Source organism: Leuciscus leuciscus, assembly GCF_965113295.1.
Source record: "Leuciscus leuciscus genome assembly, chromosome: 22".
NCBI lineage: Eukaryota > Metazoa > Chordata > Actinopteri > Cypriniformes > Leuciscidae > Leuciscus > Leuciscus leuciscus.
In genome coordinates this window covers 4,586,899-4,603,280 of record NC_138746.1, presented here as the reverse complement: position 1 = coordinate 4,603,280, position 16,382 = coordinate 4,586,899, and the positions used below count along the sequence as shown (strand labels likewise).

The 16,382-nt window shown below is 38.0% G+C and overlaps 1 protein-coding gene across 2 annotated transcripts in view; it reads left to right on the top strand.

Annotated features, from left to right (window-relative positions):
- The first annotated feature begins 1,635 nt into the window (after positions 1-1,635).
- The window catches only part of LOC309486701 (collagen alpha-6(VI) chain), a 36,132-nt gene continuing 21,385 nt past the window's right edge, over positions 1,636-16,382 (top strand). The window contains exons 1-10 of one of the 2 annotated variants that reach the window (XM_082154085.1): positions 1,636-1,705; positions 1,865-1,915; positions 5,176-5,269; positions 5,362-5,970; positions 6,948-7,517; positions 7,984-8,553; positions 8,716-9,333; positions 9,445-10,017; positions 10,242-10,793; positions 14,983-15,558. In XM_082154085.1, coding sequence (XP_082010211.1) covers positions 5,179-5,269; positions 5,362-5,970; positions 6,948-7,517; positions 7,984-8,553; positions 8,716-9,333; positions 9,445-10,017; positions 10,242-10,793; positions 14,983-15,558 — 4,159 coding nt within the window. In that variant the 5' untranslated portion in view covers positions 1,636-1,705; positions 1,865-1,915; positions 5,176-5,178. Of the gene's footprint in view, positions 1,706-1,864; positions 1,916-2,215; positions 2,272-5,175; positions 5,270-5,361; positions 5,971-6,947; positions 7,518-7,983; positions 8,554-8,715; positions 9,334-9,444; positions 10,018-10,241; positions 10,794-14,982; positions 15,559-16,382 lie in introns of those variants that run through there. The other variant, XM_082154084.1, reaches the window with a different exon arrangement.

Below are 16,382 nucleotides of genomic sequence, written 5' to 3'. Positions count from 1 at the left end.
TTATCCAAAGAGACGGAACTATTTGCACTGTATTTATCAATGGGAAATACATCATGCTAATATATAGGCCTACTGTGGCTCACATTATTGGGGTTGCTTGCAAGTCGCAACAGCACGAATTACGTGACCGGCAACATATTTCTGCTTCAGATATTGTGTGTAGTTAACAGTGAGTGGTGGTTTCAGACATTATTTTATTAAAGTGCATTTGTCAGTGCGCACTGACTCTTATTCTGCCTGACAGAAAGAGAAGCTCGTAGCTTACTGAAGGCGGAGCGGTTTGACCAATCAGATGAAAGGGGCGTTTCAGCGCCGCCCACGTGTGCAAATGAAATATCGAACCCATAAACCGATTTGTAAACCACAAACGAAAAATCGAGCCAAAATCTAATTTTTTGTTTTTTAAACTAAACTAAAAAACGAATAAACGAGCTGGTTTTCATTTCTCCTTATTCCATTCCAAACAGGAAATGAAATGATCAAAAAGTACACGGACCCTTCTGAATCATCAACACTGTTGTCGCTTGCGAAAACCAAATGGCTGCGACGTGAGTGGAAACGTGCAGATAAAGGGGCGGTAATATTATAATAAGATCCCCTTCCTACATCAGAAGAGGAGCAAAATCTGATCAGCTTATTTTTGGACATGCTTGCAGAGAAAGGCTTACGAAAACAAAGTTACTGGGTTGTCACCTTTTCATGTTTTCTGGGTTGGTAGATACACCGGGGACTCGATTATAGCACTTAAACACAGAAAAAGTCAGATTTTCATGATATGTCACCTTTAATATTACAGAGGTCCTGTGATAAAATCACATCTACCCTTGTAAAACTAATCCGTCCGAATAGGGCTTATAAATGGGCTGTTATTGGTCAGATTAATCTGCTATGTAGTCAGAGGCAGAAGTCAAAATGTTCTGCTACATGAGATTATGATGCATTTATATTCACATTCATCATGTTAATCTTATATATGAAATACAATGTCAAGGAATTTTATTCATTTTAAGATTTCTCTTGTTCATGAAATTGTCCAAGACTCTATTATTAGATCTGAAGCTACATTATGCATCAGAAACTGTGGCTCACAACTAGTTTTTCTTCCAATATTTTACATTGGACATCAAGTGGTGACCCAGCACAGTTCTAAACTGTTTATCATACAAAACTAAACAAGAATCTCCTTAAACTCCTAAAAGATTAATCGACCCTATATCAGAACAAACTTGATGACCCACCCGTTGAGAACTAACAATAGAAATAAAACAGTGTTAAAGATGCACAAATGAAGGAATTAGCCAAGCTATTTTCGATTTCAATAAGATTTAACCAACCCAACGCTATACACATCCAAGCAGACTTTCTGAACCCGAGCCAATCAAATTCCATCTGGAATCAAATCCAGTAAAAAGATGAATAAATCTGCTGATAATGTTTCTGTGAATGACCATGTTTTAAATGAGGTTCTAACATGTTATAAAATGCTTCTCTTGCCTAACATAAAGAATGGTTAAAATGGTCACTTTATGTGTTTAGTATGCCTTACATGCGGTGTTGGAACGTGTCTGTTTGTGTTTATCTGTATACAGACTGCATTAGTCGAGGTACATGTTGTTAGGAAGAGCAGCTGGGATCTGAAGCCAGAGATCTGTCTTGTGTTCTTGCTGACGGACCACAGACTGAGAGGAAAGGTCCACAGATACAGGTACTGTCTGGAACGAGCCATGATGGGATCAAATGATCTGCTTTTAATGTGCACTCAGTGTTGATTCAGCATCACATTAAAAGCAAAATAGTACACAATCATTCGGACTACTTTAATGGTGATTTGTGTGTGTGTTTGTGTGCATTTTAATCATTTTAGAGCTTATTCAACAGCAAAAATAACCATGTACATTCCTGGAACGACCTGTGGGTGAGTAAATGATGAAACGTTTTCCTTTTTGGTGAACTATTCCTTTAGCATTGTTATAAATGCACTGATAGAAATATTAAATTCAATTAAGCAACAAACATGAAGCTGTAAGCATCTGCAATTATCCAAACGTTGAATGTGAACACGTTGCATTCAAGCGTTTTGATGGTGAAGATAAACAAATGATGAATCTTATCGTGCATGCGTGGGTCTGCATATTGCATGTCTTGAAAGTCATCTTCTCCTAAAATGGAAATCGTGGTGTTGAGGAGTGGCTTGAAAAGTTTGTATAAGAAGTTTCAGATTTTTAGTTTCTCATTCAGTTTAGACTCGTCCCTTCGGTGCCTGGGTTCTGTGTAAGTTCACCTCTCTACTCTCTTCTTTTATTATATTTAGAGCACAGAGCGGTTTACACTGAGGTAATATTAATATAATCCATGCAAAGGCATTATGATGATACTATGATTGAGTATTTTAGCTTGTAGAGATGCCTGAAATGTTTCAAAGAAAAATTTCACAGAAAAGATCACTGGGTTTTTTTATGTTTGTTTTATAAACAAAAGTTCAAATTGCATCTTATGTATAGATTTTATTTGGGTTTTATTCAAGCCTCTTTTTGTGGGTTCAGAATCAGATCTCTCATGTTCACTAGCCAGTATTTTCATAGACTCAGGCCTGATCCTAAATGCATTAGGAAAGTAGCATGTGGGCACACACAATCCTTGCTAAAACTGGAAACACATTTGCTGCTTCTGTTATTGTTAGTGGCTTGGAATGAAAATGAATTTGAAATATTATAACTGTTTTTGAATGTATTCAGATGTGTGTAATTGTAAATAAATAGCAATTCAAATGTTTGGTTATTTCAAGAAAAGATGATATCCAGACAAGGTTTATGTTGTCATAAAAATATTGATGCTTCCGTTTATGAAATGCTATACAGTATACTAAGTCTATATATGACATTTAAGTATATGAAATGTAATATTGAATTGAATAATTCCTATAATTGTTTAAAATTATAATTTAAATATGATTGTCATGGTATTTAGCTGTCAGATGTTCAGGTTTTGCTTCGCATCGAGGTCCTTATATAATTATTAGAATTTTTTTTAATTCAGATATACACTACCGGTCAAAAGCTTTAGATCGGTAAGATTTTTAATGTTTTTAAAAGAAGCTCAATCTTCTGCTCACCAAGGCTGCATTTATTTGATTCAAAATACAAACAAAAACAGCCATATTGTGAAATATTATGACAATTTTCTATTTTAATATATTTTAAAATGTAATTTATTCCTGTGATCAAAGCTGAATTTTCAGCATCATTACTCCAGTCTTCAGTGTCACATGATCTTTTAGAAATCATTCTAATATGATGATTTGATGCTCAAGAAACATTTATGATTATTATCAATGTTGAAAACAGTTTTTAATTTTTTTATTTCATGATGCTATGATGAATAGAAAGTTCAAAAGAACAGCATTTATCTGAAATGGAAAGCTTTTGTAACATTAAACACTACCGTTCAAAATTTTGGGGGTCAGTAAGAATTTTTATTTTATTTTTGGGGGAAATAAATGAAATAAATCAATACTTTTATTCATCAAGGATGAGTTAAACTGATCAAAAGTTACAGTAAAGACATTTATAATGTTAGAAAATATTCTATTTTAAATAAATGCTGTTCTTTTGAACTTTCTATTCATCAAAGAATTGTGAAAAAAAAATTACACAACTTTTTTCAACATTGAATGTTTCTTGAGCATAAAATCATCATATTAGAATGATTTCTGAAGGATCATGTGACACTGAAGACTGGAGTAATGATTCTGAAAATTCAGCTTTGATCTGAGGAATAAATTACATTTTAAAATATATTAAAATAGAAAATTGTCATAATATTTCACAATATTACTGTTTTTTTTTTTTTTATCAAATTCAGCCTTGGTGAGCAGGAAGAGACTTCTTTTAAAAACATAAAAAATCTTACAGATCTAAAACTTTTGACCAGTAGTGTATATTAATAACATAATTTCTCAGAATTATGTTCTAATCTTAGTGACTTTTGTTTTTGATCAGTTGTAATATTAGTAATAATACACACACATACACATACAGTTACTGAACAATTTTATTATATATTTTGTATATTCAGATTCAAACAATTGCGTGTTAAATAGCATTTGAAAATCAATAAATGACCTCTTGATACAGTATTTTAACAAAAGATCGGATCAAGACAGTACTTGTGTCCTCATACAAAATACTCATGCATGTTAATAAAACTAATAATTTTCTCAAAACTGATAAAATATTTAGTAAAAATGTTGATTAAATAACATTCAAAATTACTGATAAAATAAATCATAAATTGTTTAGCATTTTGTAGTACTTTATAATGGATTTACATCTTTACTAATTTGCACGTATAATGTAAGAACCTGAAAGTGAGTGATGTTTCTAAACGTTCCATCTGTCCTGTAATCTTGCCGCTCTGCTGGAGATGTCTGCCTGTTCTACATCTGATGGGATGGAACTTCATCAAGTAAATATTTTTCTTAACTGTAGGCAGATGTTCTAAGGATGTAAGAGTTATTCAGAGACAAAGGAAGTCCACAAACATTAGCTCTTAAGAGGAGAACCCCCTTAATGCCGGCCCACATAATACATTATACAACAATGGATGGGTTTTAGATAATCCTTGATATGTTTGTCTGGGAGATATCCGTACATTTGACATGTATTTGTATCTGAAAGATGTGTTAAATCAATTAATAGATATGGAGTTTTGGCCTTCTAGGCTTCATTAGTTGTTACACTTGTGTGCAGTCAGTGTAATTTCTGCAAATGCTGCTGCATCGGACTTGTTGCAGTCTTGCTGACCTGTGATGGCCTGCATAGTAAACATAAAGTGAACACCAAGTAAACATAAAGGGCGCCGTTTGGTACAAGGCCCTTGTGTGGTAAGGATATAAGTATAAGTGGTCGTAGTCCCAGTAATGCACACAAAACTGTAGATCTCATATCTCAACCTGACAGTCTTTACAAACATTCTCTGTGTTATTTTTCATTCAAAACAGGAAAGATCAGTGGGAAAGTGGAAAGATTCCTGTGTCCTTTGATTTATATAATGACATCCCTACTACCTTAATATATCTGTTCATTCTTTCTTAAAGCTAACATCATATTATATTTACAATTCTGTTTGGTGATGCGAGTGTTGCAGAAACTTAACCTCATTGGTTTCTTTTTTCAGGGAATGAGGAACTCAAGCATGGAGAAGGATTGGGGATTCCTTGGATTCCTTGTTCTGTCATTATGTTTTCTTGTCAGCAATGGCCAACAACTTGGTAGGGGCAGAATTGACTAGATCATACGAGGTGATTATGTTCAGTTTTGTCTGATTGTTGCTCAAATAAAAAGTCTGTTTTCTTTCTCTCAGTCTGTACACGGGAGACAGTGGCTGACATTGTATTCCTGGTGGATGGCTCTGCCAGTATTGGGCTGGACAACTTCCAACAAGTCCGTGAATTCCTCTCCTCACTCGTAGATAACTTTGAAGTTGCTCCTGATAGGATCAGGATCGGTCTGGTTCAGTACAGTGACACGCCGCGTACTGAGTTTTTGCTTAACACTTACCAGAACAAAGAGGAAATTCTCAACTACATCCAAAATCTGAGTTATAAAACCGGTGGGACGTTTACTGGCCAGGGTTTAGAGTTCATGCTGAACCATCACTTTGTTGTAGAGGCCGGAAGTCGAGCACAGCAGAACGTTCCTCAGATTGCCATTGTTATCACAGATGGTGATTCTCAAGATGAGGTTGAGTCACATGCTCAGAAGCTAAGGCTAAGGGGAATCGAAATATACGCCATAGGGATCAAAGATGCAAACGAGATGTTACTGAGACAGATTGCGAACGAGCCGTACGATCAGCATGTCTACAGCGTATCAGACTTTGCAGCTCTGCGGGGAATCTCCCAGAGGGTAATCCGGGAACTGTGCACCACTGTGGAGGAAACACAAAAAGAGGTCCTCCTGATGTCAAGAGGTAACATTACATTGAAAAACTTCCAATTCAAAACTCTTGAGTCACAGCTTTACTGGACATCTGTGTGAGAACTACTGAGAGATCAGTAGCCAGTAGCAACAAACCCCGTTAAGCTCTTTATTGTATTCAAAGTCGGGGAGAGCCGGGACAGTTGAAACACTTAGAATTTTTTTTTTTTTTTTGTGCGGTAGTTGTGCTTTGTTTCAAGGGACGATTGCAACACAGGGGTGGGACGGATGAAACATAACAGTTTAAACGGCAACTATTCATCTAATGCTTATTTTTGTGAACAATACCTGACAAGTAACTTATGTACATAAGTTTTTGTTTTTGTCGATCGGATCACAAGTGGACGACGCTAAATACAGGTGTAAACGGGGTCTAAAACGTTTTGATCTTGTCCACTTTCAACCACTTCCAGAGGTAGTCGAATGCATTTGACCGGATTGCTATCATAGTATAAACACTCATGTGGTCGAATGCGTTTGAACAGCCACAAGAGACGCCTACTCTCTGTCGACTGACCTAATGAGTAAGCATAGTAAGCTAGACAGACGGGATTTAAACTTTGTCGGCTGAAGACCCAAGTTTGGTCTCAGGATGAAAAACGTACCAAACTCAATGTTCTATATTCTATATATATATATATATATTCACCCTCCCCTCAAAGAAATCTGTGCAGAAGTTGTTGAAAGTGGACAAAAGAGACGGATTAAAACACCAGGTGTAAATGGGAAAGTGTCTCCCTTGTCTACTTGTGATCCGATCAACCAAAACGCATCTTAATACCACGTGCAAACAGGGCCTAAATGTTGTGGAATCTCAAGTTAAAGCAACAAGGCAACATCATGACAGTAGCACGTTCTCAGCAAATACTGATTTCATCCTTAAAATGACATTTCTATTATTCTCTTTGTACAAACACAAGAATTCAGTGGTCAAAGTTCTAACTAAAACTCTTCCATTTGCTGCTCTAGGCTGCAACGATACTGCTCAGGCAGACATTGTGCTCCTTGTGGACTCTTCTGGTAGCATTGGAGACAATTTTAAAGAAGTAAGGAAGTTCCTCCATGCTTTTGTGGACAAATTTAACCTTAGACCTGACAAGGTGAGAGTGGGACTTGCCCAGTTTAGTGACAGAACATACCAAGAGTTCCTACTTGGAGAATATTTAGATAAGAGAGACCTGCACCAAAAGTTGGATGATCTCATCTACCGTAGAGGAGGCACCAACACCGGTCAGGCCTTGACTTTCATCCGTGAGAATTACTTCAACCTGGCCAGAAAGAATATCCCTGGCATTGCCATAGTCATCACAGATGGGGAATCGAGTGATGCTGTAGATGAACCTGCCCAGAGACTACGAAATATGGGAGTTGCCATCTTTGTCATCAGGGTGGGAACAGGCAACATGAAAAAGCTGCGCACCATTGCTAATTACCCACACGAAGAGTTCGTTTTCAGTATTAACAGTTATCAAGAACTGCAAGGTCTTCAAGAGAGTCTGCGCAACAAAGTGTGCTTTACTGTGGGCGTCCAGTCAGAAGGTAACATTTTACCTTGTATGCTTTCCCATTTGTGTTTATACAGTGGGATTGTTTAATATAAAAATCATTAAAATGAATACAAACAAAACCAAAACTTTCCATAAATGTACACTGTAAATTTTTTTATATATATATATATATATATATACATTATGTTCATGATTTGTTATCACAACATTTTTTCTTTAGTCAAATCAAATTAGATAATTTATGTGGTTCAGATAACATAATATTTTTAGTTTATGTTGATTAAACCAATCTCCTTCATTGTATCAACTAAAATTTTTTATTTTAATGAACTTAAAATTGAGGCAACCAGGTTACTTACTTTTTTAAGTTGAACCAACAATCATTTTTTACAGTGCACATGCTTTGAGTCCAATCATACTGTTAATCTGCTGTTGTCTGCACCCTAGTGTTTAAATTGTTTAGATATAAATGATTTATTTGTTTCCATTCTCTTCAGCTTTTTTGAAAAAATATGCTGATATCTTCATACTGGTTGATAGTTCAGCATCTAGACAAGAGCAGCAAACAATAAGGAATTTGCTCTATAGACTGGTCAACCAGCTCGACGTGGGAAAGAATGCTAATCGTGTCGGCCTGGCTCAGTTTAGCGAACATGTAAAAGAGGAATTCCTGCTTAATACTGACAAGACCAAGAATGAGATTGGGACAATGATGCGCAACCTTCAGCTAAGGCCTACAGGGCAGCGTAGAATTGGCCATGCAATTGAATATGCTCGCACAAATTTCTTAAATAGCGCTGCTGGAAGCCGTGTATCTGAAGGATTTAAGCAGTTCCTGATAGTCATTGCAGCTGGAGAATCTGATGATGGTGTCGTCCAAGCATCCCGTAAAATTAATAAAGATGCAGTGACGGTTTTTGCTGTTGGCTTAAACAAAGCTGATCCGTATGAGATGAAGGACATCGCTAGTCAACAGCACAGCTACAAGTTAGTAGGCAACATTCAACAAGTGCAACAGAAACTTAAGTCTGCCATTGACACATGGGAGGACGCTGCTGTCACAGAGGGTGAGTGTGTGCATAATCTATTCTTTCAATAAAATTCATAAAGTGTTATTAAACTTTTTCCCCCTTGGTTTGGGTTTTAATTATGAATGGATCTGAAAAACTATTATGTATTACATAATCCAAAAGACTTTGGTTTTGTAAAGTTCTTATGTCTTTTGACAGAGTGCAAGTTTGACGTGGTGGCAGATATCGCTTTTATTGTTGATCAGTCCAGCAGTATCAGATCCAAAAACTTCCAACTTGTGCGCGACTTTCTCGAGAGCACCATCGGAGGTCTCGACGTGGGCGAGGGAAAAATACAGGTAGCTGTGATCCTCTATAGCGACGCCCCTCGAGCTGATGTGTACTTGAACACCTTCGATGATAAGGCTGACATCCTGCGCTACATCAGTAGCATGGCATATGGTCGTGGTAAAACATACACCGGAGCTGCTCTGAAGTTTGCCAAAGAGCATGTGTTTACCAAAGTAAGAGGTAGCAGAAAAGATCAGTATGTTCAGCAGGTTGCTGTTGTTATCACCGATGGAAAGTCCACAGATGACGCGGCCAGCGCTGCAGCAGATTTACGACGATCAGGCGTCACTGTATTTGCGCTTGGTATCAAAGACACAAAAGAGGATGACTTGAGAGAGATTGCATCCTACCCACCCAAGAAGTTTGTGTTAAATGTGGAACGCTTTGATCAACTAAATTCCCTTGCGAAGATTTTAACCAAAACACTTTGCAATGAAATCACAGATGCCATCATACCTAAAATCTCATTTGGCGCAATATTACAAGGTTTGCACAATATTTGTAATCCTTTTTTTTTTTTTTTTTTTTACTAGCACAATGTTCAACCTGTTTCACAATTCCAATTTCATAATGGAATACTCTTTCACTACTTTGTAGGTTGCAAGCAAACAGTCAAAGCTGACATATACTTCCTTGTGGATGAATCAGGAAGTATAACCTATGCAGACTTTGAAGATATGAAGAAATTCATTAGTGAATGGCTTGATGTGTTTGAGATTGGGAGTGACAATGTGCGCATTGGAGTAGTGAAGTTTGCAAGCCGTGCAACCACAGTTTTCCGATTACACGACTATAGCACAAAAGCTGGTGTGGAAAAGGCAGTGAAGAATCTCGTTATGAATGGAGGGGGCACCAGGACTGATCTTGGGTTAAGAGAAATGATACCGCTATTCAAAGAAGCTGTAAAAACACGTGGCGAAAAAGTTCGTGAGCTGCTGATTGTAATCACAGATGGCGAATCAATAGGGACAGAAGAGTCTGTAGATGTTCCTGCTGAAATACTGAGAACAGAACAGGGTGTCACCATTTATGCTATTGGTGTGAAAAGTGCATCTGTGCCCGAGCTCATTTTGATATCTGGCAGTCCAAAAAGAACGTATTATGTCAAAAACTATGATTTTCTCAAGGATATTAAGAAAGACATCCTTACAGAAATATGTGCCCCTGAAGGTAAGAAATTCAATTTATGGCATATGTTTATATGGTATGTTTGCACTGTTACTTGATTTGGACAATATTATGTTTGCAAGGTTATTTGATTTTCAATTTTTTACATTAAATTTGGTGATACAATAATAACGATGCGTGCATATAAATGACTGCCAGTGTCCGATTGTTGTTTCAAGATTCTTTTCACAGAATGAGTGTTCACTTTATACATTTCTTGTTTTTAGGTTGTGAAGGTCTTTTAGCAGATGTTGTCTTCCTGATTGATGGATCAGAAAGTGTTAGCACTGAAGACTTTGAAAACTTCAAGGAAATAATGGAGTCTGTGATAGAAAAGTTTGCAATTGGACCAGACAAGGAGCGTGTTGCAGTTGTTCAGTATGGCACAAACACAGAAGACGAGTTTTCCTTAGATACATTTGATGATAAAGCTATTTTATTACAGGAAATTAGAAACATCACAAAGAAGAATGGAAAAACTTACACTGGAAAAGCACTTACAGAAGTATTGCAATATTTTCTCGAGTCTAATGGAGGGCGCCCCAGTGCCTTGAAGTTCTTGATAGTTCTTACAGATGGAGATAGTAGGGATGATGTAGAACAACCTGCAAAATCCCTGAGAGACAATTCCATCAACATTAATGCCATTGGTATGAGACATGCAAACAGATCTCAGATTCTTGCCATTGCTGGATCCCACGACAGTGTGTTCTTTGAAGACACAGCTTCTACCCTGAAAGAATTAGGCGGTGCGGTTTTTCTCAAGATCTGTAACACAGGTATGTAAACAAAATCTGAGATTTTTGAAAGAGATCACATTATGTCAGTAACCTCTTTTAGTTGATGTTAAGTTTTGTGGTTTTTAGTCCGTGTCTGTTAGATTTGAGGGCATCTACTGCTAGTGTACTCTTAAAAGTGAAAACATTTGCAACAAATAGTCTTTCTTCATTAAATTGGACCAAAACTACTGATGACTCATCTTACCCTCCATTTCCAAAGTCCATCTGATTCTGACCGGCAATAGCATGTTGAAATTTACGGCTCATGGCTGTTTTGCCGAAAGAGAAGGACTGTACATTTTTAAAGGGATAGTTCACTTTGAAATTAATTTTTGGTATGTTTTAGCTTACCTCAAGGGCATCCAAGATGTAGGTGTCTTTTTTTCCGCAGTAGTTTCAATTTTGATATTTTTAGGTCAAACCGTTCTTGTCTGTCAGTCATAATGCAGGTCTATGGTCACGGTCTCAAAACACAAGCACAGAGTCCAAATTAAAACAATTCCCCGTCGTCCAAATTAAACAATTCCCCATCGTAAGTACACATTGATGGCCTAAGACACGAAACGAGCGGTTTGTGTGAGAAAACGAACAGTATATATATCGTTTTTACCTCTTATACGCAGACATGTCCGAGTGATCTGATCTGACGTGTACGCAGACTGGCGCATAGATATATACACACTAGATGTCGCCTTAAAGACATTCGTTCCAATGAACTGCCGTAGACAAGGCGACATCTAGTGTGTATATATCTATGCACCAGTCTGCGTACACGTCAGATCAGATCACTCGGACATGTCTGCGTATAAGAGGTAAAAACGATATAAATACTGTTCGTTTTCTCACACAAACCGCTCGTTTCGTGTCTTAGGCCATCAATGTGTACTTACGATGGGGAATTGTTTAATTTGGACGACGGGGAATTGTTTTAATTTGGACTCTGTGCTTGTGTTTTGAGACCGTGACCATAGACCTGCATTATATGACTGACAGACAAGAACGGTTTGACCTAAAAATATCAAAATTGAAACTACTGCGGAAAAAAAGACACCTACATCTTGGATGCCCTTGAGGTAAGCTAAAACATACCAAAAATTAATTTCAAAGTGAACTATCCCTTTAAAGGGTTAGTTCACCAAAAATGAATTCTTTAAGTAATTACTCACCCTCATGTCGTTCCAAACCCGTAACACTTTCTTCGGGAACACAAATAAAGATATTTTCGATTAAATCTGAGAGCTTTCTGTCCCTCCATTGACAGCTACGCAACTGACACTTTGAAGCTTTAAAAAGTTCATAAAGAGATCGTTAAACTAATCCATATGAATTGAGCGGTTTAGTCCTAAATGTTCTGGAGAGACACAATCACTTTATATGATAACCAGATTGAATTTAAGCTTTTATTCACATAAAACTTTCATCAACCCACACATCAGTTGTGATAAACGGAAGCTCAAGCATGTTCTCTTGACGTGCGAGAACCAATGAGGTTCATTCTCGAGTTACACAGCACGTTTGAGCTTCAGCAAGAACCAATGAGGTTTATTCTTGTGTTACACAGCACGTTTGAGCTTCTGCAAGAACCAATGAGGTTCATTCTCGTCTTACGCAGCACGTTTGAGCTTCTACAAGAACCAATGAGGTTCATTCTCGAGTTACACAGCACGTTTGAGCTTCTGCAAGAACCAATGAGGTTCATTCTCGAGTTACACAGCACGTTTGAGTTTCTGCCAGAACCAGTGAGGCTCATTCTCATGTTACACAGCACGTTTGAGTTTCTGCAAGAACCAATGAGTTTCATTCTCGAGTTACACAGTACGTTTGAGCTTCAGCAAGAACCAATGAGGTTCATTCTCGTCTTACGCAGCACGTTTGAGCTTCTGCAAGAACCAATGAGGTTCATTCTCATGTTACACAGCACGTTTGAGTTTCTGCAAGAACCAATGAGTTTCATTCTCGAGTTACACAGCACGTTTGAGCTTCAGCAAGAACCAATGAGGTTCATTCTCGTCTTACGCAGCACGTTTGAGCTTCTGCAAGAACCAATGAGGTTCATTCTCGAGTTACACAGCACGTTTAAGCTTCTGCAAGAACCAATGAGGTTCATTCTCGTCTTACGCAGCACGTTTGAGCTTCTGCAAGAACCAATGAGTTTCATTCTCGAGTTACACAGCACGTTTGAGTTTCTGCCAGAACCAGTGAGGCTCATTCTCATGTTACACAGCACGTTTGAGTTTCTGCAAGAACCAATGAGTTTCATTCTCGAGTTACACAGCACGTTTGAGCTTCAGCAAGAACCAATGAGGTTCATTCTCGTCTTACGCAGCACGTTTGAGCTTCTGCAAGAACCAATGAGGTTCATTCTCGAGTTACACAGCACGTTTGAGTTTCTGCCAGAACCAATGAGGCTCATTCTCATGTTACACAGCACGTTTGAGTTTCTGCAAGAACCAATGAGTTTCATTCTCGAGTTACACAGCACGTTTGAGCTTCAGCAAGAACCAATGAGGTTCATTCACATGTTACACAGCACGTTTGAGTTTCTGCAAGAACCAATGAGTTTCATTCTCGAGTTACACAGCACGTTTGAGCTTCAGCAAGAACCAATGAGGTTCATTCTCGTCTTACGCAGCACGTTTGAGCTTCTGCAAGAACCAATGAGGTTCATTCTCGAGTTACACAGCACGTTTGAGCTTCTGCAAGAACCAATGAGGTTCATTCTCGTCTTACGCAGCACGTTTGAGCTTCTGCAAGAACCAATGAGTTTCATTCTCGAGTTACACAGCACGTTTGAGTTTCTGCCAGAACCAGTGAGGCTCATTCTCATGTTACACAGCACGTTTGAGTTTCTGCAAGAACCAATGAGTTTCATTCTCGAGTTACACAGCACGTTTGAGTTTCTGCAAGAACCAATAAGGTTCATTCTCGTGTTACGCAGCATGTTTGAGCTTCTGCCAGAACCAATGAGGTTCATTCTCATGTTACACAGCACGTTTGAGTTTCTGCAAGAACCAATGAGGTTCATTCTCGTCTTACGCAGCACGTTTGAGCTTCTGCCAGAACCAATGAGGTTCATTCTCATGTTACACAGCACGTTTGAGTTTCTGCAAGAACCAATAAGGTTCATTCTCGTGTTACGCAGCATGTTTGAGCTTCTGCCAGAACCAATGAGGTTCATTCTCATGTTACACAGCACGTTTGAGTTTCTGCAAGAACCAATAAGGTTCATTCTCGTGTTACGCAGCATGTTTGAGCTTCTGCCAGAACCAATGAGGTTCATTCTCATGTTACACAGCACGTTTGAGCTTCTGCCAGAACCAATGAGGTTCATTCTCATGTTACGCAGCACGTTTGAGTTTCTGCAAGAACCAATGAGGTTCATTCTCGTCTTACGCAGCACGTTTGAGCTTCTGCCAGAACCAATGAGGTTCATTCTCATGTTACACAGCACGTTTGAGTTTCTGCAAGAACCAATGAGGTTCATTCTCGAGTTACACAGCACGTTTGAGTTTCTGCAAGAACCAGTGAGGTTCATTCTCGTCTTACGCAGCACGTTTGAGTTTCTGCAAGAACCAATGAGGTTCATTCTCATGTTACGTAGCACGTTTGAGTTTCTGCAAGAACCAATGAGGTTCATTCTCGTGTTTCACAGCACGTTTGAGCTTCTGCAAGAAACAATGAGGTTCATTCTCGTCTTACGCAGCACATTTGAGTTTCTGCAAGAACCTATGAGGTTCATTCTCATGTTACGCAGCACGTTTTAGTTTCTGCAAGAACCAATGAGGTTCACTCTCGTGTTACGCAGCATCTTTAAATATCTGTAAGAACCAATGAGGTTAATTCTCGTGTTACGCAGCACGTTTGAGCTTCAGCAAGAGAACACACTGTTCTCATGTGTGAAGCAGGTTTGGTTGAGCTTCTGTTTATGTTCGCTGATCAATGTTTATATGTGAATAAAAGCCTACAGTAAATTCAATCTTTTCATCATATAAAGCGATCGAGTCTCTTCAGAAAATTTTGACCAAACCGCTCGATTCATATGGATTAGTTTTTTGTTTTTGGGTGAACTGTCCCTTTAATGTGTACATCTTCTAAAAGATTGTCAGCTTTCATGTGTATTATAGTAAAAACCAAAGCCAGAGTGACTTTTTCAAATGACTTCTTACATTATGATCATTTATCTTTCCAGAATGCAAGACACCAGAACTGATTGACATAATCTTCCTTTTGGATGCCTCTGGTAATCCCAATAAAGATGGTTTCAAGGATATGATAAACTTAATGTCATATGTGGTGCGCAAATCTGTGGTTGGAAAAAAACGGGTACAATTTGGCGCCATCACCTACTCTAACAACCCTCAATTAGAGTTCACCCTGAAAGAGTACAACAGTCAGGCTGATGTTCTGGGGGTTATCTCAAACCTCAAATCTTCAGGGGGAAGAAGAAACACGGCCCGGGCCCTTAACTACACACTCTCCTACTTTGACAGAACCCATGGTGGACGACGGCCACAGAATGTACCCCAAGTGCTAATTCTGATTACAGATGGCAAGGTTAATGATTTAAGTGGACTGGACACTTGGCCTGAATCCCTGGCTAATTCAGAAGTCAACTTTTTTGCTATTGGTACTGAAGATGCAGATGAGGTCCAGCTAAGGGAGATGGCAGGAGAGAATGGCCGAGTGCACTATGCAGACACCTACCTGGATCTGCATGGACTACAAAAAATAATCACCCGAGAGCTTTGCAATCTTACCAAACCAAGTAAATTTAATTTCTTATCACTTTATATATACAGTATATAACTAGCTAAAATGGCAATGCAACTAACTTAGCTACATTTATCAGTAGCTCAGCTGTTTTTAAAATTCTGCAGATTTTCTAATAACAAGCTTCCCTGTTAAATTGATGTTCATTTCTTTTTCAACTCCAGTTACAGATCATTTTCTCTTTTATGTTGTTTTAAGTGTGAATGAATCTGTTCACTTTTTGAGTTAATTTGTTAAAAAAAAAAAAAAATCTGAAAATGTATGGCACAAAGATTTTGAACAAATTAACTTAAAGCTCAACGTGTGAATGTTCTTCTGATTAAATTATTTCAAAGGAATGTTACTGTATTTAAAAATAGGTTGACCACTTAAATAGCTTAAATGTATTCAGTCACTTTTTGTCAGTAACTGCGTTTTAAATAGATTAATTTCTGCATAATCACTTCATGCATCTTAGTTGATCGGATGTCCATTTATACTTGGTCACATAAATCTTTCACTGCAAAATAGATATAAATCTGATCTACTCTTCCCATTTTATGTGGCAATATAATTCAGTTTAAAGCTCTATCTATGCCCCATATGATGCTTAGTGTTTGTGTTTATTAGTTGTTGTCTCATTCACAATTGCTTGCGCACATGTGGAGTCGCATCTTGTATGTGTCTCATACTACCTTCTGAGATATTTGTAGCTATATGCAGTACAAATGCAAGATCTGAAGTGACCAAGTTTAAATAAACCCTAAATCATAAGTTGCTTGCGGCTTGCCAATCTAGTTTCAATGTTGCTTCCTCAAAACTGCGAACTATGCTTTTGTT